At 41.7% G+C, this 24,677-nt stretch overlaps 1 protein-coding gene across 3 annotated transcripts in view; it reads right to left on the bottom strand.

Moving 5' to 3' along the window:
- The window catches only part of RAF1 (Raf-1 proto-oncogene, serine/threonine kinase), a 79,139-nt gene that overhangs the window by 20,309 nt on the left and 34,153 nt on the right, over nt 1-24,677 (bottom strand). For all 3 annotated transcript variants that reach the window (XM_006078922.4, XM_006078925.4, XM_006078923.4), the window contains exons 2-3: nt 11,703-11,935; nt 1,562-1,674 (exon numbers count right to left, since the gene is read on the bottom strand). In XM_006078922.4, coding sequence (XP_006078984.2) covers nt 1,562-1,674; nt 11,703-11,909 — 320 coding nt within the window. In that variant the 5' untranslated portion in view covers nt 11,910-11,935. The remainder of the gene's footprint in view (nt 1-1,561; nt 1,675-11,702; nt 11,936-24,677) is intronic.

Genomic DNA, 24,677 nt, shown 5'->3' with positions numbered 1-24,677 from the left:
AACAATCTCATAATGAAATCTGCAATAAACTGGATATCTTTACACATTCGAATCCTATAAAAATCCTATAAAACGGGTTAAATATATTGTGAGAGTAGCAAAATTTAATCTTCACTAGCCTATTTCACTCTTGAAAATAAGTAGAAAGGAATCACAAATGAAATGCACTTTTTCTATTAATAATGGGCTCAACTCTGTAGAACTGTTTATAGTCTATAAATATAAACTGAGGAAAGAATTAAGTGTCTTAATATTTACTCTGAAACTATTCTTTCTGTGCCTACACGAGACATAAACGCAGGTATATGTAAGTAAAAATGAATGCCCAACTCCTTTCCTGTGTCCTGTGCAGTCCATCCGGCCCATCTCCTGAAGGAAGAAGACCCTAGGACAGGAAGAGAACAGTGCGTACACAGCACCATTCAAACCTCTCCCTTTACCTACAAGAAGCCTTCAGAGCCATTTCTCTGATTATCTAACAGGAAACAATCCATTCCTTAATATAATTCCCTGAACAGGGTACAGGAAACCCAACATGACTCCGTTTCACCCTAGTGGCGAAGATGAGGGTTGTGCTGTTTTCTGATCAGCCCTCAGGCACTCTCTACCCGAGGGAGAACTGAGGATGGCTCCAAACAAATGGGCCTGGACCCGGGGGGCTCAAGCCCCCCCCCGCCACCATCTCAGCGCCCCAGTATCTAAGGAGCTCTATGCATGAGCTTGGGGACCAACCCGCAATTGTACCCAGACAGAGCTGCCATCTGCTTCAAAGATTTGCACTTCAGCAAAAAGCCTCCGAAGCTGAACGGAGCATCATCAACAGATGACTTTATGCTCACCCTTCTGAGCAGACTCATTCCCTAGGCTCCTCTCTCAAACTGGGGAGTACCTTGAAAAACAGAACATGCAAGCAAAAAAAGAAGGGAAAGTTAAGGTATCATCCCAGATTGCTGGGGGGACGATAACAGGTAACGGATAGTCACAGACAGCTCTGATGCTTCAGAGTATTTATTATTATGACTCCTAGACTGTGAGGTGATGTCTCTATCTTTCCACCATCATTAGAAATAGGATGTTCTATGGATCATCCCTGAAGCAAATTCTCCTGCATCTTTTACCCCTGTGTCTGTCTAACTGCTGGGATTTAGTAGAACTGAATAAAAATGAGTGAATTGTAAAAGTTTCTCTCTTAAAGACAACATTCTTTAACTATAAATAATAAGGCAAACACTTTCTGAGTACCCATTCTGTTAACTGCCTTACAGCAAATACAAAAGCCTTGCTCTCAAGAAACATACCATCTGACGTTACTGCTTCCTTCTGTGGAAACAGTATCCAACACCTAACAAGCATTTTATTTTCCAGTGTGATATTTAAGCAAAATTTTCAAGTCTTGGTATCTTACTTTTCTAAGCTGTCTCTTTATAAACAAGATATTCAAATATTCACTGTTCAATAGGAAGCAAGTACTTGTTTTTTGGTTCATGGAAACAGTTATTATTTGAAGCTAGGAGATCCTTACTAGTATGCAGGCAGACCTGGCTGACTTTCAAGCTCTTACCCCTTGTGTTCGTGGAGAAGTCTGAACACTGCACAGCACTCTGGTTGCAGGCCCCTCACCTTGAGAGCTTTCATGAGGCAGTCATGCAAGCTCATTCCATTCCGCACATTGACCTACAAACGAAGGAACCGCGTTAGAACAAACACAGGCTGTGCAAGCGTACTCCTTGGAAAGTAAGCACAGAATAAAAGCATCGGTCTGTAAAGGTGTATGGAGAGAATGTAGGACAGCACTGCTCGGACAGCTGACCCCTGAACAACACGGCTCTAAACTGCACAGGTCCATTTACACGTGGCCTTTTTTCAGTAATAAATACTACAGTACTACATGAGTCGTGGTTGTTTGATCCAAAGGCTATGGAATAGGAAATACACAGCAACATACCCAGGGGCTGATTATAAATTATATTTGCATTCGCAACTGCACACAGGGAGGGCACCCATAACCCTCAAGTTGTTCAAGAGCCAACTGTAATGGCAAATACATACACAGGGGAAACCACCAGGATGCCCAGCGACAGGCGAGAGCTGGAATAAAGCACTGAACATCAGCATGTGCCACACGGTGCTGTTACTATATTACTTCTAATGACCTGTCAGAAGGGGTCAGGTCCCCCCATCTTAATTGGGGGAAAATATTTTTCAGAATAACACAAAGAGTAGTATTAGATTCAAAAGATTAGATCTGACAGAGTGCCTGAAGAACTATGGACAGAAGCTCGTAACACTGTACACAAGGCAGTAACCAAAACCATCCCAAAGAAAAAGAAATGCAAGAAGGCTAAGTGGCTGTCCGAGGGAGCTTTACAAATAGCTGAGAAAAGAAGAGATGCAGAGGAGAAAGGGAAACATATACCCAACTGAATGCACAGTTTCAGAGAACAAAGAGAGATAAAAAGGCCTTAAGTGAACAATGCAAAGAAACAGAGGAAAACAACAGACTGGAAAAGACTAGAAATCTCTTCAAGAAAACTGGAGATATCAAGGGAACATTTTACGAAAGGACTGGCAAGATAAAGGACAGAATGGGTAAGGACCTGACAGAAGCACATGAGATCAAGAAGTGACAGAATACACAGAACTATTTTAAAAAAAAAAAGGTCTTAATGACCCAGATAATCATGATGGTCTAGTCACTCGCCTAAAGCCAGATATCCTGGAATGTAAAGTGAAGTGAGCCTTGGAAAGCACGACTACAAACAAGGCTTAGTGGAGGTGATGGAATTCCAGCTAAGCTATTTAAAATCCTAAAAGGAGGACTTCCCTGGTGGTCCAGTGATTAGGACTCTCCACTTCCACCACAAGGGCCACAAGGGTTGAATCCCTGGTCAGGGAACTAAGAAATAAATACATTTTTAAAAAAATAAATAAAAGCCAAAACATGATGCTGTTAACGTGCTGCACTCAGTTCAGTTCAGTTCAGTCGCTCAGTCATGTCCGACTCTTTGCGACCCCATGAACGCCAGGCCTCCCTGTCCATCACCAACTCCCGGAGTTCACTCAGACTCACGTCCATCGAGTCAGTGATGCCATCCAGCCATCTCATCCTCTGTCGTCCCCTTCTCCTCCTGCCCCCAATCCCTCCCAGCATCAGAGTCTTTTCCAATGAGTCAACTCTTCACATGAGGTGGCCAAAGGACTGGAGTTTCAGCTTTAGCATCAGTCCTTCCAAAGAAATCCCAGGGCTGATCTCCTTCAGAATGGACTGGTTGGATCTCCTTGCAGTCCAAGGGACTCTCAAGAGTCTTCTCCAACACCACACTTCAAAAGCATCAATTCTTCGGCGCTCAGCTTTCTTCACAGTCCAACTCTCACATCCATACATGACCACTGGAAAAACCACAGCCTTGACGAGACGGACCTTTGTTGGCAAAGTAATGTCTCTGCTTTTGAATATGCTATCTAGGTTGGTCATAACTTTCCTTCCAAGGAGTAAGCATCTTTTAATTTCATGGCTACAACCACCATCTGCAGTGATTTTGGAGCCCCAGAAAATAAAGTCTGACACTGTTTCCCCATCTATTTCCCATGAAGTGTTGGGACTAGATGCCATGATCTTAGTTTTCTGAATATTGAGTTTTAAGCCAACTTTTTCACTCTCCTCTTTCACTTTCAAGAGGCTTTTTAGTTCCTCTTCACTTTCTGCCATAAGGGTGGTGTCATCTGCATATCTGAAGTTATTGATATTTCTCCCGACAATCTTGATTCCAGCTTGTGCTTCTTCCAGTCCAGCGTTTCTCATGATGTACTCTGCATTATGAGTTAAATAAGCAGGGTGACAATATACAGCCTTGACGTACTCCTTTTCCTATTTGGAACCAGTCTGTTGTTCCATGTCCAGTTCTAACTGCACTCAATATGCCAGCAAATTTGGAAAACTCAGCAGTGGCTACAGGACTGGAAAAGGTCAGTCTTCATCTAGAAAAGGTCAGTTTTCATTCCAATGCCAAAGAAGGGCAATGTTCAAGAATGTTCAAACTACCATACAACTGCACTCATTTCATATGCTAGCAAAGTTATGCTCAAAATTCTTCAACTTAGGCTTCAGCAATACGTGAACCAAGAACTTTCAGATGTACAAGCTGAGTTCAGTAAAGGCAGAGGAACCAGAGATCAAAATGACAACATTCAATGGATTACAGAGAAAGCACAGGAATCCCAGGAAAACACCTACTTCTGCTTCACTGGCTATGTGAAAGCCTTTGGGTGGATCACAACAAACTATGGAAAATTCTTAAAGAGATGGGAATTCCAGACCACTTCACCTGTCTCCTGCGAAAACTATATGCAGGTCAAGAAGCAACAGTTAGAACTGGACATGGAACAATAGACTGGTTCCAAATTGGGAAAGGAGTACATCAAGCCTGTATATTGTCACCCTGCTTATTTAACTTACATGCAGAGTACATCATGTGAAATGCTGGGCTGAATGAATCACAAGCTGGAATCAAGAGTGCCAGGAGAAATATCAATAACCTCAGATATGTAGATGATACCACACTAATGGCAGAAAGTGAAAAGGAACTAGAGTCTCTTGATGAGGATGTAAGAGGAGAGTGAAAAAGGTGGTTTGAAACTCAACATTCAAAAAACAAAGATGATGGCATCCAGTCTCATCACTTCATTGCTAATACAAGGGCAAAAGGTAGAAACAGTGGCAGATTTTATTTTCTTGGGCTCCAAAATCACTGCAGACAGTGACTGCAGCCCTGACATTAAAAGATGCTTGCTCCTTGGAAGGAAAGCTATGACAAATCTAGACAGCACATTAAAAAGCTGAGACATCACTTTGCCAATAAAGGTCCGAATAGTCAAAGCTATGGCTTTTCCAGTAGTCATATAGGTATGAGAGTTGGACCATGAAGAAGGCTGAGCGCCGAATAATTGATGCTTTTGAGTTGTGGTGCTGGAGAAGACTCTTGAGGGTCCCTTGGCTGCAAGGAGATCAAACCAATCAATTCTAAAGGAAATCCACTCCCAATACTCAGTGGAAAGACTGACGCTCCAGTACTTTGGCCATCTGATGCATAGAGCTAACTCACTGGAAAAGACCCTGATGCTGGGAAAGATTGAAGGCAAAAGATGAAGCGGGTGACAGAGGATGAAATGTTTAGATAACATCTCCAACTCAATGGACATAAGACTGGGCAAGCTCCGGGATATAATGCAGCACAGGGGAGCCTGGCGTACTGCAGTCCATGGAGCTGCAAAGAGTCACACAAGACTTAGCAACTGAACAATGACAAGGAGATTAAAGGGTGGGGAACCTATATATGTCTATATATGTCATATGCATGTGAAAAAATAGCTCTTACCCCTAAGAGAAAGTGGTTTCTTGTTGTTTAGTCACTAAGATGTGTCTGACTCTTTTTGACTCTATGGACCATAGCCCACCAGGCTACATGGAATTTCCCAAGGGATTTCCAAAGCAAGAATACTGGAGTGAGTAGCCTTTTCCTTCTCCAGAGAATCTCCCCGTCCCAGAAATCAAACCCACGTCTCCTGCATTGGCAAGCAGATTCTTTAACACTGAACCACCAGGGAAGCCCCAAGAGACAGTAGTTGGGAGAGAGAAAATGATCAACTTTCCCTTTCTACCTGTATGCAGGTCAGGAAGCAACAGTTAGAACTGGACATGGAACAACAGACTGATTCCAAATAGGAAAAGGAGTACATCAAGGCTGTATTCTGTCACCCTGCTTATTTAACTTAGATGCAGAGCACATCATGAGAAACGCTGGGCTGGAGGAAGCACAAGCTGGAATCAAGATTGCCGGGAAAAATATCAATAACCTCAGATATGTAGATGACACCATCTACAAGTGAAGAAGAACTAAAGAGCCTTTTGATGAAAGTGAAAGAGGAGAGTGAAAAAGTTGGATTAAAACTCAACATTCAGAAAACTAAGATCATGGCATCTGGTGCCAGTGGAAACAGTGGCTGACTTTATTTTGTGGGGCTCCAAAATCACTGCAGATGGTGACTGCAGCCATGAAATTAAAAGACGCTTACTCCTTGGAAGGAAAGTTATGACCAACCTAGACAGCATATTAAAAAGCAGACATTATTTTGTCAACAAAGGTCTGTCTAGTCAAGGATATGGTTTTTCCAATGGTCATGTATGGATGTGAGAGTTGGACCATAAAGAAAGCTGAGCACAGGAGAATTGATGCTTTTGAACTGTGGTGTTGGAGAAGACTCTTGAGAGTCCCTTGGATTGCAAGGAGATCCAACCAGTCCATCCTAAAGGAGATCAGTCCTGAGTGTTCATTGGAAGGACTGATGTTGAAGCTGAAACTCCAATACTTTGGCCACCTGATGTAAAGAGCTGACTCATTTGAAAAGACCCTGATGCTGGGAAAGATTGAGGGCAGGAGGAGAAGGGGATAACAGAGGATGAGATGGTTGGATGGCATCACCAACTCAATGGACATGAGTTTGGGTAAACTCTGGGAGCTGGTGATGGACAGGGAGGCCTGGCATGCTGTGGCTGAGCAACTGAACTGAATTGACTGAAGTTGTTTGACTCAATGAAATATTCATGCAAACATAAATATCCACCAGAAACGAAAATTAATCAATCCAATCTATGACATGAGTTCTTTGTATCAAAAAATTTGTATTTCAACTTATTTTCAACAAAATGGTTCATCTTCCTAACCAAAACGCCATCTCACATACACTGCACAGTAGAGGGGGGCAAGAAGGAAGTGGAGGAGATAAGGCCTCTGCCCCGCTGTCAGGGCAAACAGCACTGCTGGTTTAAACACGCGTGCACACCCACCCTAGTCTCAGCAGTAGAGGCCCCTTCATACCCCCATGTACCGGTCCTCAGGAGCTCAGTAGGCACTTCAGAGCCCAACAGCAAGTGTGAGCACCCAGCATGCTAATATCAGCAGCTAGATAAACATTTCAACCAAGATTTTAAGCATTGCAGTAAGAGCCCTATACAGTGTTTTTAAAGCCAGTAAACTTAATCAAAAGTAAGGCAACTACACTCAGGACGGGCAGCAGGGTGAGCAGAATGAGATTTGCAGTGCTTGCAAACTGCCCACAGTGGATCCTTCTGCTGAAAATGTGACAGCTGACAGTGGCCAATTCAGCCCCTTTCCAGAGAGAGGTAAGTGATTTTTTATTTTAAAGGTTTAGAATATTTTCAACTGTCCATCTTCAATGTTTCACAAGTTTATTTTTAAGGCTTCTTGAAGCAGTGATACCGTTATAAATATCCCACTAACCTCCAGCTTTTCAGAAACAAAACAACTCAGTAAAGGGAAAGACTGATCTGAACTGTGAAGACACCAAGAATGAAGACAATGAAACGTAATAAACACTCACGCAGTAAGAGAGCCAGGACCTGCGTCAAATACTGTGCAGTAGTACTCTGAAAACTGAAAAGTGATATCGGTGATATTTAATCTTCATTAGAAGCCAGAGCTCCAAGAGCGAGACGGTTCTTTAAATATCCTCTAATCCAGTGGGGTTCCCAAACGTGGCTGGTATTAGAGTCATCCGAGGAGCCTGGGAAAATGTATTTTCCCAGCCTGCCCCCTCTAACACACTCATCTGATTCAGTTCATCCTGACTGAAGCTCAGGAATCTGTAGCTTAAGCTGCTTCTGATGTGATTCCAGTGGTAATTAAAGAGCCTGAGCTCTGATCCAATCACTCATCTAATAAAAAGCAGCAGCAATAAGTCAAAGAGACACACGTTTACAAAACAAATGACAAGAAAAACTCAAAAACCAAGCAAGTACTAATTATTCTAAAAATTACTTATCACACATACACCCTCTCTGTCACTCTTCTCTCTGGACTCCCCATGGATACATGCGGTGATCAGTTACGGTCTGACTAATCTCTGGAGCCCACTAAGTGATTATGACAGTCATTCTGGGCTCCAGCAGTGAAGCAACCTGGGGATGACTAGAAACAGCTGACTGGCCGAGCCGGCCAGCACATGACGCCTTCCTCCTTCAAGGTACCCCTGGAGCTGGGTACTCTGGTACCAGCCACGTTTGGGAACCCCGCTGGATTAGAGGATATTTAAAGAACTGTCTCATGGCACCCCACTCCAGTACTGTTGCCTGGAACATCCATGGACAGAGGAGCCTGCTGGGCTGCAGTCCATGCGGTCGCTAAGAGTCAGGAATGACTGAGCGACTTCACTTTCACTTTTCACTTTCATGCCTTGGAGAAGGAAATGGCAACCCACGCCAGTGTTCTTGCCTGGAGAATCCCAGGGACAGGGGAGCCTGGTGGGCTGCCGTCTCTGGGGTCGCACAGAGTCGGACACGACTGACGCGACTTAGCAGCAGCAACAGCAAAGAACCGTCTCGCTCTTGGAGCTCTGGCTTCCAATGAAGATTAAATGTCACCGATATCACTTTTCAGTTTTCAGAGTACTACTGCACAGTATTTGACGCAGGTCGTGGCTCTCTCAGCGTGAGTGTTTCTATCAGAAGCACACAGTTCACCTCTGGTCAAAGAAACAAGAGGACCTAGCTTCTCTGACAGAGCCTTCTCAAAAGCTGCTGCAGGTGTCATGCTTTTCAAACCGGTGGCCCCAGCCCCCAGCTGCGCTCAGCTGAAGGCTATCGAGGACACACTGATGTCGGAAACTCGCAGAAACCATCCTGCTGCTGCTAAGTCGCTCCAGTTGTGGCCGACTCTGTGCCACCCCACAGACGGCAGCCCGCCGGGCTCCTCTGAGCCTGGGATTCTCCAGGCAAGAACACTGGGGTGGGTTGCCGTTTCCTCCTCCAGAAACTATCATAACTACCCTCTTACTTGTGAAATTAGTCACTGTAGCTAGCGTCAGCCTCATTTCATGAAGGTCAGGAACAGAGGCTCAGAATATTATGTAATTTGTCATGATACAGCTTATAAAAGGCAATACAGGGATTTAAACTTGGGCCTCGTTGTCTTAAAGGCCTAAACACTTAAACTATCGTGCAAAACTAAGGTTCCCAGTCTGCAGGCAAATGGGGACATGGGGGTGGAGAAGACAGGGGCAGCAACACCCGGAAGCAGCACCAGAGGGTCTTCAGCTCCCTGACACATTCACACTTCCCACTTTCTTAAGGTCAGAAAATTAATGAGAAAACTCACTTTGCAAACAAAAGATTACTGCTGAAATAAGGAGATTATTATTATTATTTATTTTGCCAGTCATTAAAGTTTCATTTCCAGGAAAGGGAACAAAAATAAATTTACTCAAACTTTAAATGCCTTTGAGTTTTGCCTTCAGTTTAAAAATGTACCTTAATGTACAACACTGTAACTGGGAGGCTCTTTAGGTTTCACAAAAGTAAAAGGAAATTTTAGTAAAGAGGAGAGAGTGGAACTGTTAGAAAGAAAACTCTGGACTGCACTTCCCAACCTTGGAACACAGAATACACACAAGGCACCGATTCTACACAAAGAACAGAGGGCGGGAAAGGATGACGCCTGATGCTCTGAGCAGAGGTCCTCCCGCACCGCACCGGTGCATGACAGCCACGCACCAAGCACGCAGCGCAGCTTCACTTTCTGGCTTCAGGCGGTGTTTCCCCCACCACCTCCCAGAATAGGAAGAAGGTTTTGAGCAGTAATTTCTTAAAGAAGTTGAGACTTTGTGTCAGAAGCTACACAGGAATAACTGGCTAGTCCAGGGCCTTGGAAAAAAGCTTGGTTTCCAGGCTACCTCCAGCTTTGCCCCAGAACCTAGGAAATGTACTAAAATAATTTTTTTCCAGGTAATTTTATTTTCTTCTATATATACTCAACTGTATATCAAAAATTTTTTAATGAACAGTTTGCTTTAATACACTGAACAAAGTTTGTAATTAGCCAGAAATGTCTAAGGGGATGTCTAAAAGAGCCCTTTGAAATACATCCCCATTAAGAATGTACTATATTCACCTGACACCAGTCAGAATGGCCACCATCAAAAAAATCTAATACAAATAATAAATGCCACAGAGGGTGTGGAGAAAAGGGAACTCTCCTACACTGCTGGGGGGAACGTAAATTGATACAGTCACTGAGAAGAAGAGAATGGAAGTTCCTTAAAAAACTAAAACCAGAACTACCATTATGATTCAGCAATCCCACTCCTGGACATTATCTGGAGAAAATTATAATTCTAAAGATACAGACACCCCAGTATTCACTGCAGCACTACTTACAATAACCAGGTCATGGAAAGAACCCAAATGTCCACCAACAGAGGAATGGATACAGATGTGGTACATATATATACAACGGAATACTACTCAGCCGTAGGAAAGAATGAAACACTCCGTCTGCAGCAATATGGATGGACCTAGAGATTGTTATACTGAGTGAAGACAGAGCAAGACAAACACAAACATCACGATATCACTTTCACATGGGATCTAAAAACAGGGTACAAATGAGCTTATCTACAAAGCAGAAAGTTAGATATAAAAACAAATCTATGGTTACCAGAGGGTAGGGAGGAGGAGGAATAAATTGGGAGACTGGGACTGACCTATACACACGACTATATATAAAACTGGTAATTAGTAAGGACCTGCTGCTAGCACAGGGAACTCTACTCAATACTTGACAATGGCGTATACGGGAAAAGAGTATTAAAAAAACTGGATCTATGTGTATGTATAAATGATTCACTATGCTATATATCTGAAACACAATATTGTAAATCAACTATATTTCAGTAAATATTTTCTTTAAAATGTACTATTTCTTTAGGTGAATTGTCAGAAAAGACCTTCTAGGCAAGACTAAGTCGAAGGGAGGCCCAGAGCTAGAAACAAAAAAGCAAGGGGGTGTGAAGAGAATATAAAGCAATAAAATCTACAACTAGAAACTCAATTAACAAAGACTCTAAGTAGAACCCTCTTACACTGCTGGTGGGAATGAAAATTTGTAGACACACGATGAAAAACAGGATAGAGGTTCCTTACAAAACAAAAACCAGAGTTACTATATGATCCAGCAATCCCACTCCTGGGCACATATCCAAAAAAGACATAAACTAATTCAAAAACATACATGCACTCAGTGTTCACAGCACTATTCACAATACACAAGACATGGAAACGACCCCAGTGTCCACCCATGAACAAAAATGAACTACTGCCATTTAAGATTATCATACTAAGTGAAGTCAGTCAGAAAGAGAAAACAAATATTATGTAATTATCATTTAAATGTGTAATCTAAAGACAGATGAATCTACATACAAAATCAAAACAGACCAGACATAGAAACCAAGCTTATTACCAAAGGAGAGGGGAAAGAAAGGTGGGATAAGTCAGGAGTGTGGAATTAACAGAAACAAACTACAATACATTAAATAGATTAGAAACAAGGATCTCCTGTATAACATGGAGAACTATTCAACATCCTGTAATAACCCATAGTGGAAAGGTATCTAAAGCATATATATATGCTGGAGTCACTGTGCTGCATGCCTGAAACCAGCACAACAGTGTAAATCAACAACACCTCGATTCAAAACAAAGGTGCAACTACAAGACACTAGAATAAAATCTAAAAATACAGACTCTGGTGACAGTGAAGATTTTTGCTATCTATAAGATGGGCAACATGATCTGTAATGTTTTCATAGGTGATGGACAGCTACATTTTAGGAGAGGAATGTTCACGTACCACTGTTCTTTGCTTGTTTGGCAAAAACACACGGATAGTGTTGCTTGTCTTAGAAGGGTCCGTAAGTTTGCCGTCATCTGACGCCCGACGCTGATAGCCAAACTGCTGAACTATTGTAGGGGAGATGCAGCTGGTGCCGTCAAACACCGTGTCTTTGAATCCGAAACCGTTGCTGATCGTCTTCCAGGCACCCTGTATGTGCTCCATTGATGCAGCTTACGCAGCACTTCAAGCTAGCAAAAAAAAAAAATTCTTGAGTAAAATTAATTAGCTCAACAATACAATAAACAGAGTAACTGTGAAAACAGTACTATGTGGGTTTTTTTGTAGGTGACATATTCTGCTTAAATACATTATTCAGAAAACTTCTATTATAGTATATAATAGACAGACAACTCAAAAATGAACAAGATGGGGACTAGAGATCAAAAGACTCATCAAGGGTTATACAACCAGGTAAGAGCCAACATGGAACATAGCCTAGGTCTAGTCTAATGCTTTTTCAATTCCACTTTTTCTTTTGTTATTGTATATTAAGCACAAACTACCTCTGAATATTAGTAACACATTAGTACTATGAGAAATACAAAAAAAAAAGTGTAAGCCATCATTTTCTGCCTTTGAAGAAGAAAAAGAAACCAGTTTTTGTAAGATGTGTGTTAGACACTTTATATATAAATTATCTCATTTAATCTATAATAAGGACCCAGAAAGATTTTAAATACCTTCCTCCAACCATGCTTTAATTTTTAAACAAATGAGGCAGAGGAAAACCATGCTACTTGCCCAAGAACATCCAGGTTGATAAGTAAAATAACCAGATTCTGTATCTGTTTATATATAAAGTACATGAACTTTCCAACATAACATTCGTTGGAGTCCAGTTTTAGTGCGGAAACAAAGCTTACAAACAGATGCAGAGATAGTAACCTAACAAAAAGTAATCAAATGTTTTAATAGGGCAACAAGAAAACCGCAGTTGAAGTCCACAGACATTCACACAATGAGAGTAAGTTGGAGATACTCTGCAGTGAGGCCGTGCCATGCCCTGGCACCGGCTGGGAGTCAGCCACCATGCAGAAGTGACAGGGGGTCCACAGCCATACCACCCTGAAGGCAATCGATCTCGGCAGAAGTGAGAGGTGCTTCCACCTTTACAGAACAGTGAGGTCGACAGGGAACCCATCCTTCTCAAGCCTTCCTTCTTCAGAAAGTTGTTTTATCTTATTATCAGCATTGTCAGCAGTAGTTACCATTGACTAGATGCCCACTACCTATCATGAGAATGAGTATATGCTGCATACACCCCATTCATATTATCCACCCTGATCCTTAGGGGATACTCTAGGTGGAAATGACATCCATTTCACTCTACCTGGCAGAGATGGGATTCAGAACTGGGCAGCTCTACCTGATTCCAGAGTCCTTACCTTGTCATACGTAACACTGACACTTGAAATCATTTAGTCAGAGCTAAAATGGCCCAGAGTTAAAGATCATTTAATCCAAACATCTTGCTCTGTACCAGAACCTTCTCTCTGCACACCCACTATGCGGTAAGCTCTTTCTCACCTCACATGCCTGAATCCAGAAGGGACGATAGATACTAACTATTCTGAGCTGACAGCTGAGGAAACTAGAGAAGTTTAGAGACAGCATCACTATATGGCATCACTCTCATAAAGTCTTGACAAAACTTTTTGGAGAATATTGTGAAGTCAAGTGGGCCTTAGAAAGCATCACTACGAACAAAGCTAGTGGAGGTGATGGAATTCCAGTTGAGCTATTCCAAATCCTGGAAGATGATGCTGTGAAAGTGCTGCATTCAATATGCCAGCAAATTTGGAAAACTCAGCAGTGGCCACAGGACTGGAAAAGGGCAGTTTTCATTCCAGTCCCTAAGAAAGGCAATGCCAAAGAATGCTCCAACTACCGCACAATTGCACTCATCTCACACACTAGTAAAGTAATGCTCAAAATTCTCCAAGCCAGGCTTCAGCAATATGTGAACCGTGAACTTCCTGATGTTCAAGCTGGTTTTAGAAAAGGCAGAGGAACCAGAGATCAAATTGCCAACATCCACTGGATCATGGAAAAAGCAAGAGAGTTCCAGAAAAACGTCTATTTCTGCTTTATTGACTATGCCAAAGCCTTTGACTGTGTGGATCACAATAAACTGTGGAAAATTCTTCAAGAGATGGGAATACCAGACCACCTGATCTGCTTCTTGAGAAATTTGTATGCAGGTCAGGAAGCAACAGTTAGAACTGGACATGGAACAACAGACTGGTTCCAAATAGGAAAAGGAGTTCATCAAGGCTGTATACTGTCATCCTGTTTATTCAACTTATATGCCGAGTACATCATGAGAAACGCTGGACTGGAAGAAACACAAGCTGGAATCAAGATTGCCGGGAGAAGTATCAATAACCTCAGATATGCATATGACACCACCCTTATGGCGAGAGTGAAGAGGAACTCAAAAGCCTCTTGATGAGAGTGAAAGTGGAGAGTGAAAAAGTTGGCTTAAAGCTCAACATTCAGAAAACGAAGATCATGGCATCCGGTCCCACCATTTCATGGGAAATAGATGGGGAAATAGTGGAAACACTGTCAGACTTTATTTTTCTGGGCTCCAAAATCACTACAGATGGTGACTGCAGCCATGAAATTAAAAGACGCTTACTCCTTGGAAGGAAAGTTATGACCAACCTAGATAGCATATTCAAAAGCAGAGACATTACTTTGCCAACAAAGGTTCGTCTAGTCAAGGCTCTGGTTTTTCCTGTGGTCATGTATGGATGTGAGAGTTGGACTGTGAAGAAGGCTGAGCGCCGAAGAATTGATGCTTTTGAAGTGTGGTGTTGGAGAAGACTCTTGAGAGTCCCTTGGACTGCAAGGAGATCCAACCAGTCCATTCTGAAGGAGATCAGCCCTGGGATTTCTTTGGAAGGACTGATGCTAAAGCTGAAACTCTAGTCCTTTGGCCACCTCATGCGAAGAGTTGACTCATTGGAAAAGACTCTGATGCTGGGAGGGATTGGGGGCAGGAGGAGAAGGGGACGACAGAGGATGAGATGGCTGGATGGCATCACTGACTCGATGGACGTGAGTCTCAGTGAACTCCGGGAGCTGGTGATGGACAGGGAGGCCTGGTGTGCTGCGATTCATGGGCTCACAAGGAGTCGGACACTACTAAGTGACTGATCTGATCTGATCTGATTGTTAAAAACAAAAAAACTATTAAAAATTTGAAATGTTCTTAAAGACTAACTTGGTAATTCAATGTTGCTCTCAGAATGTACCCTACAGAAGTGTAAGGCAAGGCCTTCCCTGAGGCTCCGTGGTTAAGACTCTGCACCGCCAATGCTGGGGCATGGGTTCGGTCCCTGGCTGGGGAACTAAGATCCCACATGTCGCAGGGCACAGCCGAAAAACAAAAAAGAGATATGGATAAGCATCTTCACCACAGGGTTGTTCATTTCCTTGAAAAACTGGGGAAAAGACGAAATACTTAACAACAGAGACTTTCATGTTAACTCCCATGTGACAAAGTTGCTCTGTATGTGCAGAGATAGAAAAAGCAACCCAAGACAAAATGAAAAATGTAGTCTGAACCTCTTTCATACTAATCTAGAAAGGAGAAAAATCTAAAATCATTTTTTTAAAGGTGAGAAAATCTAGAGTAATAAACAATGTGCCAATAACTATTTAAGCCAATAACTATATTCAGTATATATAAATTTTTACTTTATATATATATATCTACTTTTTGCTTTTTATATTTTACTACTACACGAGAAGCCTATTTTATTTGTGTAAGGGGGAGGGGCAGGACAAGATCCTACAGCCTTCAAGGGGCAGGACCATGACGCATTGCCTCCCATTTCTTTCTGACACCACCCAAGCTCCAACACATTCCTAATTCTATTACCATGAGGTCACTTTTTAGGGACATCTACAGCTTCTTTTCCCTAGACCTTTTTGCCCAACTAAACAGAAAGACTTATCTGAGCATCTCAGTAGCCTGAAAAGGTGTGGCTCAGAATAAAAGCTAAACTCCCATCAAGCTGCACAGCTCAGTACTTCTGAACGTTCCGTTCCCTTCACCTGGAAAGCCGAAGCCTCCACAAACAGCCAAGCTGTCCTTTTCAGAGCATTAAGGGCTTTACTTAAAATATCATTTAGAGACACTTTCTCCACCCTAACCGTAAGACTCCACAGCCCTACCCCCATCAAATAACCCAGTCTTACTTTCTTCATGCCACTTACCACTTACGTTAACCGTTTACAGATTTTGGTCAGTGCCTCCCACCCTCTTTCTGCTCCATGCCAATCTTGCCAGTGCCTCCTGCCAATCTTGTTCACTACTGTATTTTTAAGTCCTTGATACAGTACCTGGATCACAAAAGCACTCAAATATTTATTAAATGAATTCAGTTAGGAACCAGAATAATGCTGCAAAAAAATATATTTTAAAAGAAAAGACCTGTCAAGAACTAATAAATGTAAATTAAATCTCCATCTGGTAGTACATCTTTAAAAAAAAAAACAAAAAAACACCATTATTCAGCAAAAGACAAACTGCAATAAACTGCATTCTGCATTATAATCTATTGGCTAAAGAACCCACTTACAAGACTTACTGCTACTGCTAAGTCACTTCAGTCGTGTCCAACTCTGTGCGACCCCATAGACGGCAGCCCACCAGGCTCCCCCGTCCCTGAGATTCTCTAGGCAAGAACACTGGAGTGGGTTGCCATTTCCTTCTCCAATGCATGAAAGTGAAAAGTGAAAGGGAAGTCGCTCAGTAGTGTCCGACTCCTAGCGACCCCATGGACTGCAGCCCACCAGGCTCCTCCGTCCATGGGATTTGCCAGGCAAGAGTACTGGAGTGGGGTGCCATTGACTTACCTGCAGCCTAAATTCAAGATCATAGTTATTTTATGATCAATTCTGTGTCTTACTGTAGACACTTAGAAAATAACGCTGGTACTTAGTAGGAACACATTACAATAACTGTTAATAAAAACTGACAAAAGCAAATCCACTCTAATTCTCAAGTTTTTAATTATTTATCAGTCATAACTTTGAAGTTTCCATGTCTATATCAAGACCACTTACAGGCTAAGAAGCATGTTAAAGCAGTGCCTTTTTCATGCCACTCACAGAAAATGATGAATCCTAATTGTAAGGCATGCTGAGATAAGCAGACAAGACCAGAAAAGCCAAGGGCCCTACCAGTTGCCCCAGTGCTGACCTCTGTATCACAGGAAGCTGTAAGCCAAAGTATTCTGTAATCGATTAACGAGAAAGGATACACATCTAAAAACAAGAACAAAGAGTCTTCTAAAAAAGCATATAGCAGCCAACATACTTCAATATTAAATGAAGACATTCAGAAACCCCATTGATACTACTCCCAAATGTAAAAGTATGCATACTGTAAATATAAATCTAGTTTATAATATTATGATCTCTCCCTCTGATCTGTTGACCAAATGCTCTAAGTTAAAATATATATATACACAGCCACACATATCCTCCTAAAGATATAATAAAATTAGACAGTCCAAAGTAGAAGTCTACTTCTGATAGTAAAAGGTCTTTCACAGTTCCCAAGAAAAGTTTCAAAACAAACACATTCTCTTATGAAGAGAAATTCATTATATCAGAAGAAATAATTTAAAACAAGACATATATACTTCCCTACAACACAAGAATATAATAAGAGGATTATCAGTCCTAACATACAAAGAACTCCTGAAAATTAATAAGAAAATTTTCAAACTTTAATTATGGAGTATTTCATATTTTCATATTTAAATAGAAAAACTACTGGACATTATTGCTAAAATTGTAAATTATTCATCCATAAGATGGGTCCAGGGCTTCCCTGGTGGCTCAAATGGCAAAGAATCTGCTTGCAATGCAGATAGTGTTGGTCGCTCAGTCGTGTATGACCCCATGGACTGTAGCCCACCAAGCTCCTCTGTCCATAGGATTTTTCAGGCAAGAATACTGGAGTGAGTTGCTATTCCCTTCTCCAGGGCAACTTTCCCATCCAGGGATCGAACCCAGATCTCCTGCATTGCAGGCAGATTCTTTATCGTCTGAGCCACCAGGGAAGAGACCCAGGTTTACTACCTGGGTTGTCGAGAAGAGCCCCTGGAGGAGGGCATGGTAACCCACTTCAGTATTCCTGCCTGGGAAATCCCATGGACAGAGGAGCCTGGTGGGCTACAGTTCATGGGGTCGCAAAAAGTCGGATACGACTGAGTGGCTAACACTTTCACACTTCTCAAGATGGGGCCAATGACATAATCTATTAAAAAATACTTCAAAGGACTATATGTGCTGTGTAATATCAAAAGTAAATCAAACATTTAAAAAAAGAAGTTTAAAGTGTTCATAAAGTATTTCTTGGTATTTATCCAACCTTTTCAATCCTTACATAAAAGTTTATTGTGTAAAAGAGGATTGTTCAGTAAGCCATTTGAAGATAACTTTGGAAACAAAAAGTTTATATGGAACCTAATTTTAAAAGCTCCTTTCTGTCCCATGATTAAAAAATAACTTTTTAGATAACTCTCTTCACAAATACAAAGTAGTAGCTTTATTATGTCAAAAGACCCTGACTGTAAACACTTCAGTGTTTTTATATATATATATATATATATATATATATATATATATATATATATATATATATAGTGAAACAGCCTAAGAATTTGTATTCGACAAGCTAAACATTGACCTTTTACCAGAAAGGACACAACATATTCACAATCTCATTATGACAGCAAACTGCTATAATTTTAGGAAGCCTATAATTTACTTAACATGAATTCTAGCCTATTCTAGAATAGAACATTCTAGAACAGGCTAGGCTCAACTGGTTTTAAGCTGCTTCCTTCTGCATTCATACCCCTTCTCCTCCAGTCATCCCCATTACAGAGCAACACAGAAATCAAACCTAGATCCTACTCTACTTTGCTTCCTCCATGACTCTTCCATTAAAGATGTGCCAAAATGGGCTTACCCCCAAATCCAGTCTCTGAAAGACACCACAGGAGTTGACATTTTATGATAAAAGGGGGGGGACAATTCATTAATTAATAGGTATCATAGCTTTCCTGAGTCACTTAGTCTATATCTGTCAATCATTAGTTGATCAAAATTTCCCTAAATCTATTACTTCTAGCATAATTTCTGAGGCTGACAGCCTCCATAGGTTCACCAAAAAGTCTGCCTTTTATTGACTTCATGCTTCACCTGTCACACTGGAATTTGAAGGTTTTGTAGTCTAAACTCCTTTTTAAAGCCGAATCTTTCTATTTCAAAATGTTTGCTTTCACTACCATAGTTCACTTGTCATAATCATTCGACCTCACTTATTCTCTGCATGAATATTCTTTTAGAAAGTTAGAGAATGATATCTATCCTATATCTAAGTTAAAAAGTGGTTTAGAAATTCTAATAGTACTGAGTTTCATGGGTAGTGGTTTAGTTGCTAAATCATGTCCAATTCTTTTGACTCCATGCACTGCAGCCCTCTGTTCCAGGCTCCTCTGTCCATGGAATTCTCCAGACAAGAATACTGGACTGGGTAGTCATTTCCTTCTCCAGGGGATTTTCCCAATTCAGGGACTGAACTCAGGTCTCCTGTATTTCGGGCAGATTCTTTCCCATCGGAGCCACCAGGGAGTTCGGGAGCGAACAAAAGAACCACACTAGAAAGCACATTGCCCTGAATTATGCAGCAAGGGGACTCAAGGAAGAGTCGAGGACCAAACCCGTGAATAATCTGCTCAATTCTATCTTGAGATTCATTTCAGCTGCGTTCTCTGGGCCCTCCTGGTTGGTACAGTAGTGCCCCATCTTAGAAAGCTTAGCGTGCTGCAGTTTCAGTTACCTGTCTGAAAATATTACATAGAAAAGTTCAGAATGAATAATTCCTAAGCTTTAAACTGCACGCCTTTCAAAGCTTTTTGATTTCTGAGTAGTGTAATGAAATCTCACACCAATTCGCCCCCTCCTGCCGGGATGTGAACCATCCCTCTGCCCGGCACACCCACACTACATGTTCCACCTGCTCTGTAGTCCTTTAGGGGTCTTCTGGGTTACCAGGTGGGCTGTCGCGGCAGGGCAAAAGTCCAAGAGTTGTGATGCTGGCAATTCGAATATTCTCTTACTGGGCCTAATTTATAAATTAAACTTTATCATATGTATATATGTATGTACAGCATAAAACAGTACATGAGTTCTGAACTACCTGTAGTTTCAGACACCCATGGGGGAGTGGGGGGCAGACACTTAAGAAAGTATCCTTCACAGTTAAGGGGGGACTATTATGTAATTAAAATAGTATCCAGCATGCTTCAAACAAGGACAGAATAAGTACCTTCTTAATAGCCAGCTTCTTCAAGGAAGACTTCCAAAACTTAAGTCTCTTTCTCTCCCAGACTGTAACTCAGCACTTTTTCACACTGTGGAGTGTGACCCCTAAGTGTTCAGAATATCATTTTCATGAGTTATGACCAGCTTTCTCAAGTAAGGTAGAGCAGAGTGTATCCATGTAGCAGAGTTAAGTACTACTTTGAGAAATCTCTGACTCAGGTACACACACATCATAAAATGTATTCCTTAGTATAGATCACTGCTGCTGCTGCTGCTGCTGCTACGTCGCTTCAGTCGTGTCCGACTCTGTGCGACCCCAGAGACGGCAGCCCACCAGGCTCCCCCATCCCTGGGATTCTCCAGGCAAGAACACTGGAGTGGGTTGCCATTTCCTTCTCCAATGCAGGAAAGTGAAAAGTGAAAGTGAAGTTGCTCAGTCATGTCCGACTCTTAGCGACCCCATGGACTGCAGCCCACCAGGCTCCTCCGTCCATGGGATTCTCCAGGCAAGGATACTGGAGTGGGGTGCCAGTGCCTTCACTACTAAGTCTGAAAACTACTGGTGTAATTATAAAGCTCAGAATCCCTACCAGAGCATTCACTGAGTTCTCAAGTGCATTTATCCACTCAGAATATATCTTGTGCTTGAATGATCAATTTTTTTTTAAGGATCCATGTAGTCTTAGATTGTCTTTCTTAGTTTTACCAATGAACTCTCTCCATGTGTCTGCTAATTCCACCTTATGTTATGTACTAAAATAGTCATTTCTGCTAATTCATGTGATTCTTCCAGTTTTCATGTATTTCACTGCCAAGCAGACTCAAAGAAACTCAGTATACTAAGCTTTCATTCTTTTCTCAGGTTCCATTAAGTTATTTTGTGAGCTTATTTATCATTCTCATAAATGACAGAATGATCTCTATTCATTTCCAAGGCAAATCATTCAATATCACAGTACTCTAAGTCTATGCCCCAATCACTAATGCTGAAGAAGCTGAAGCTGACCAGTTGGTTCTATGAAGACCTACAAGACCTTCTAGAACTAACACCAAATAAAGATGTCCTTTTCATTATAGGGGACTGGAATGCAAAAGTAGTAAGTCAAGAGATACCTGGAGTAAAACAAGTTTGGCCTTGGAGTACAGAATGAAGCAGAACAAAGGTTAACAGTTCTGCCAAGAGAGCACCCTGATTCTAGCAAACACCTTCTTCCAACAACACAGAAGATGACTCTACACATGGACATCACCAAATGGTCAATACCAAAACCAGACTGATTATACTCTTTGCAATCTAAGATGGAGCAAAGTCAGCAAAAAGAAGACCAGGAGCTGACTGTGGCTCAGACCAAGAACTTGTCATTGCAAAATTCAGACTTAAAGAAAGTAGGGAAAATCCACTAGGTCATTCAGGTATGACCTAAATCAAACCCCTTACGGTTATACAGTGGAGGTGGCACAGACTCACGGGGTAGACCCGACAGAGGCGGGAGACTACGGATGGGGTTGTGAACCCGCGCAGGAGGTAGTGATCAAGACCGTCCTCAAGAAAAAGAAGTGCAAGAAGGCAAAATGGTTGTCTGAGGAGGCCTTATAAATAGCTGAGAAAAGATGAGAAGTGAAAAGGCAAAGGACAAAAGGAAAGCTATACCCACCTATGCTGGGAGCGATTGGGGGCAGGAGGAGAAGGGGACGACAGAGGATGAGATGGCTGGATGGCATCACTGACTCGATGGACGTGAGTCTGAGTGAACTCTGGGAGTTGGTGATGGACAGGGAGGCCTGGCGTGCTGCGGTTCATGGGGTCGCAAAGAGTCGGACACGACTGAGCGACTGATCTGATCTGATCTGATACCCACCCATATCTATGGAATCCAGAGTTCCACAGAAGAGCAAAGAGAGATACTGTGACATTTTTAAGGCATGGAATTTATACTCCCATGATGAAGTCTCATTTAAACATATATGTAAATATATTTATCTGTTTGGTTGTGCCAAGTCTTAGTTTCCAGCATGCCAAATCTGTTTTTTCCCCCAGTTGCAGCATGTGAGATCTTAGTTCCCTGATCAGGAATCGAACTTTGGTGCCTTGCATTGTGAGTCCAGTCTTAACCACTGGACCACCAGAGAAGCCCCTATGAAGTCTCATTTACTAAATTAGTTTACTCCATGTTGAAATTGTAATATTTCGTTCTCTCTCAAAATTGCCCTTCCTACAATGATCATTGTTGCTGTAAGATCTTCTGTTTCCTATTCTTTTCTGCTTTCAAAGGAAATACCAAATAAGAGTGTGGGGTTAAATCTATTTCACTGAACTTAATGCAGATTCCACTCCCAATTTAAATCCTTCTCCAAAGTGGACGTGAGAAAGATTATCCTCACTCAGAGTCTCGTAATTTTTTTTTTTAACCTCACTTCTGGAGAGTTCCAGAGATCAAGTCTCTGGATAGCAAGCATGAGAACCTCAAAAGATACAAAGTAGGCTTCCGAAAGTCTTTGAAGGCAGCCCCTATGTAGAAAAATTCTACATGTCTCTACTGAGCTTTGGGTTCTTTGCGATGTCCTTCAGGTAGAAACTCTTCCCATAAAACCTCCTTTCTTTGCTTCCTATTCATAAAGAATTTACCACTCTCTCTTGTGTTTTTATATTGCTATTATTCACATGCATGCTATTAATAGCCCTTCCCTAGTTATTCACATGTTTGCATCCCTATTTGGCTATAAGCTCCTTGAGGACAGAGCACACACATGCCTCTCTGCTTCCCTTTGTTTCCCCAGAACTTACTATTAGCACAACACATGACTCACAGGAGTTATTCAACGAAGACTTCAAATCAATGAGATGGTTGTTGCAGAATCCACAACATATTAAACATTTAGATTTATGTAAATTATTAAGGGAAAGGGCTATTTTTAATATGTAATATAAGATTATAACCACAAGCAAGGATCCATGAAAAATACAAATACTTAACAAAGACTAGTTATCTGAACAGTAACAATGTTGGTTTGTTCTCTATTTTGACACCTGCCAAAACTGACTAGGAAACGAGACATATTCACCAAAAATGAATTTCTTAAAATTCTGTACCAACTATACAGCAAGAATAACATTAGCTAATTACTACTGCATTCTTGACATTTCAGTATGTACAATACTACTGAGTACAGACTACAACACGCAGAGTAATACTGAATTTTTCACATTTCATTATGTAAGTATCAGTTCTTTAAACACAATCTCTCATTTAAGCCTCCCAAGAACTCTATAAAGATACTATTATCCTGATTTTGGAGATAAGGAAACTGAAGACCAAGAAAGTTAAATAAAACTGTCCAAGGTTACACAGTAAGATAGAGAGCCAAGATTACTGACAGAATATCTGAGGTCAAAAGCGCTCACAAGTTGTGCCAGAGCTTTATCACACTATCACTCTTTATTCTTCAGGCAGATAAGATCAGTGCGTTTGTGTGGCAGGCTGCTGCTCAGATGAGGTGCCAGATTTCAACCCTGTGGCTGCCTGCTCTAGCTTCCTGCTACTGGCTCCTTCCTTCCACTCTGATCAGTTGTTTTTATTACACTTTTATTTAAAATATGATATAATTAAATTTGGGGAGGGGCATAAAAGAGGAAAGTTACCCATAACCTTATTCATCCTGACAAAACATTTTTGGATACCATCTCCTAATATTAGAAGCATGGTACATGGATGTCTGTTCAGAATCTACTTCCACCTTTTATTAGCTGTGTGGCCTTTTGCCAAATTACTTAATTTCCCCTATACCAATTTTTTCACTCAGTCACATTACGGAGCAACTATTATGTACCAGACACTGTTTTACTCTAGATGCCTGAGTTAACTCAGTGAATTAGAGACAAAGACCCCTGATCTCCGGAGAAGCGGATCTTCTAGAGGACACATACAAAACAAAGTAAATTACATAACATGATAGCTGGTGATAAGTGCTGGGGGAAGGGAGACAAGCTGCAATTTATATAATGAGGTCAGAGTCGGTCTCACCGAGGAGGTGGAGTTGAGTGAGGAAGTCAGGAGTTTGACTTGCAAGCTGCTGGGGGGACAGTCAAGGCAGAAGGAGCAGCCAGAGAAAACCTACAGGAGGAGTGTCCTGCGCACAATTAGCAAAGATCATGGAGCTCAGTGAAGTGCGAGTACAGCCGGGCGAGGGGGCGATGCCGTCACCCCAGGTCACCACTGGAAGGACTCTGCCTTTTACTGAGGGAAATGGGAAGCCACTGAAAAGTTTTGAGCAGAGAAGACACACAACCTAAGGTCTTAGAAGGACTAGTCCAGTTGCTACATGTAAATAAACTACATGCACAGTAGACATCCAACTATGAAGTTCAGAAGATGTCTGTGCTGAAGGATTAACTCACTGAGCTGTCATGAAAATGGTTCAATATTTGTAAATGGCTGTGCCTGATGCTGATATTGCTGTAGCTTCAGCCTTACCAAGGCCACTCAGCACGGAGAATGAGAGAGACGGAAAACGAGCCTGTGCCTCAGTGTGCCGTGTATACAGACAGACCAGGCTGATGGAAGGGGCTCTCCTAAA

This window comes from Bubalus bubalis, chromosome 21 (assembly GCF_019923935.1).
Source record: "Bubalus bubalis isolate 160015118507 breed Murrah chromosome 21, NDDB_SH_1, whole genome shotgun sequence".
Classification (NCBI taxonomy): Eukaryota; Metazoa; Chordata; class Mammalia; order Artiodactyla; family Bovidae; genus Bubalus; species Bubalus bubalis.
This window is presented reverse-complemented; position numbering and strand designations above follow the sequence as displayed.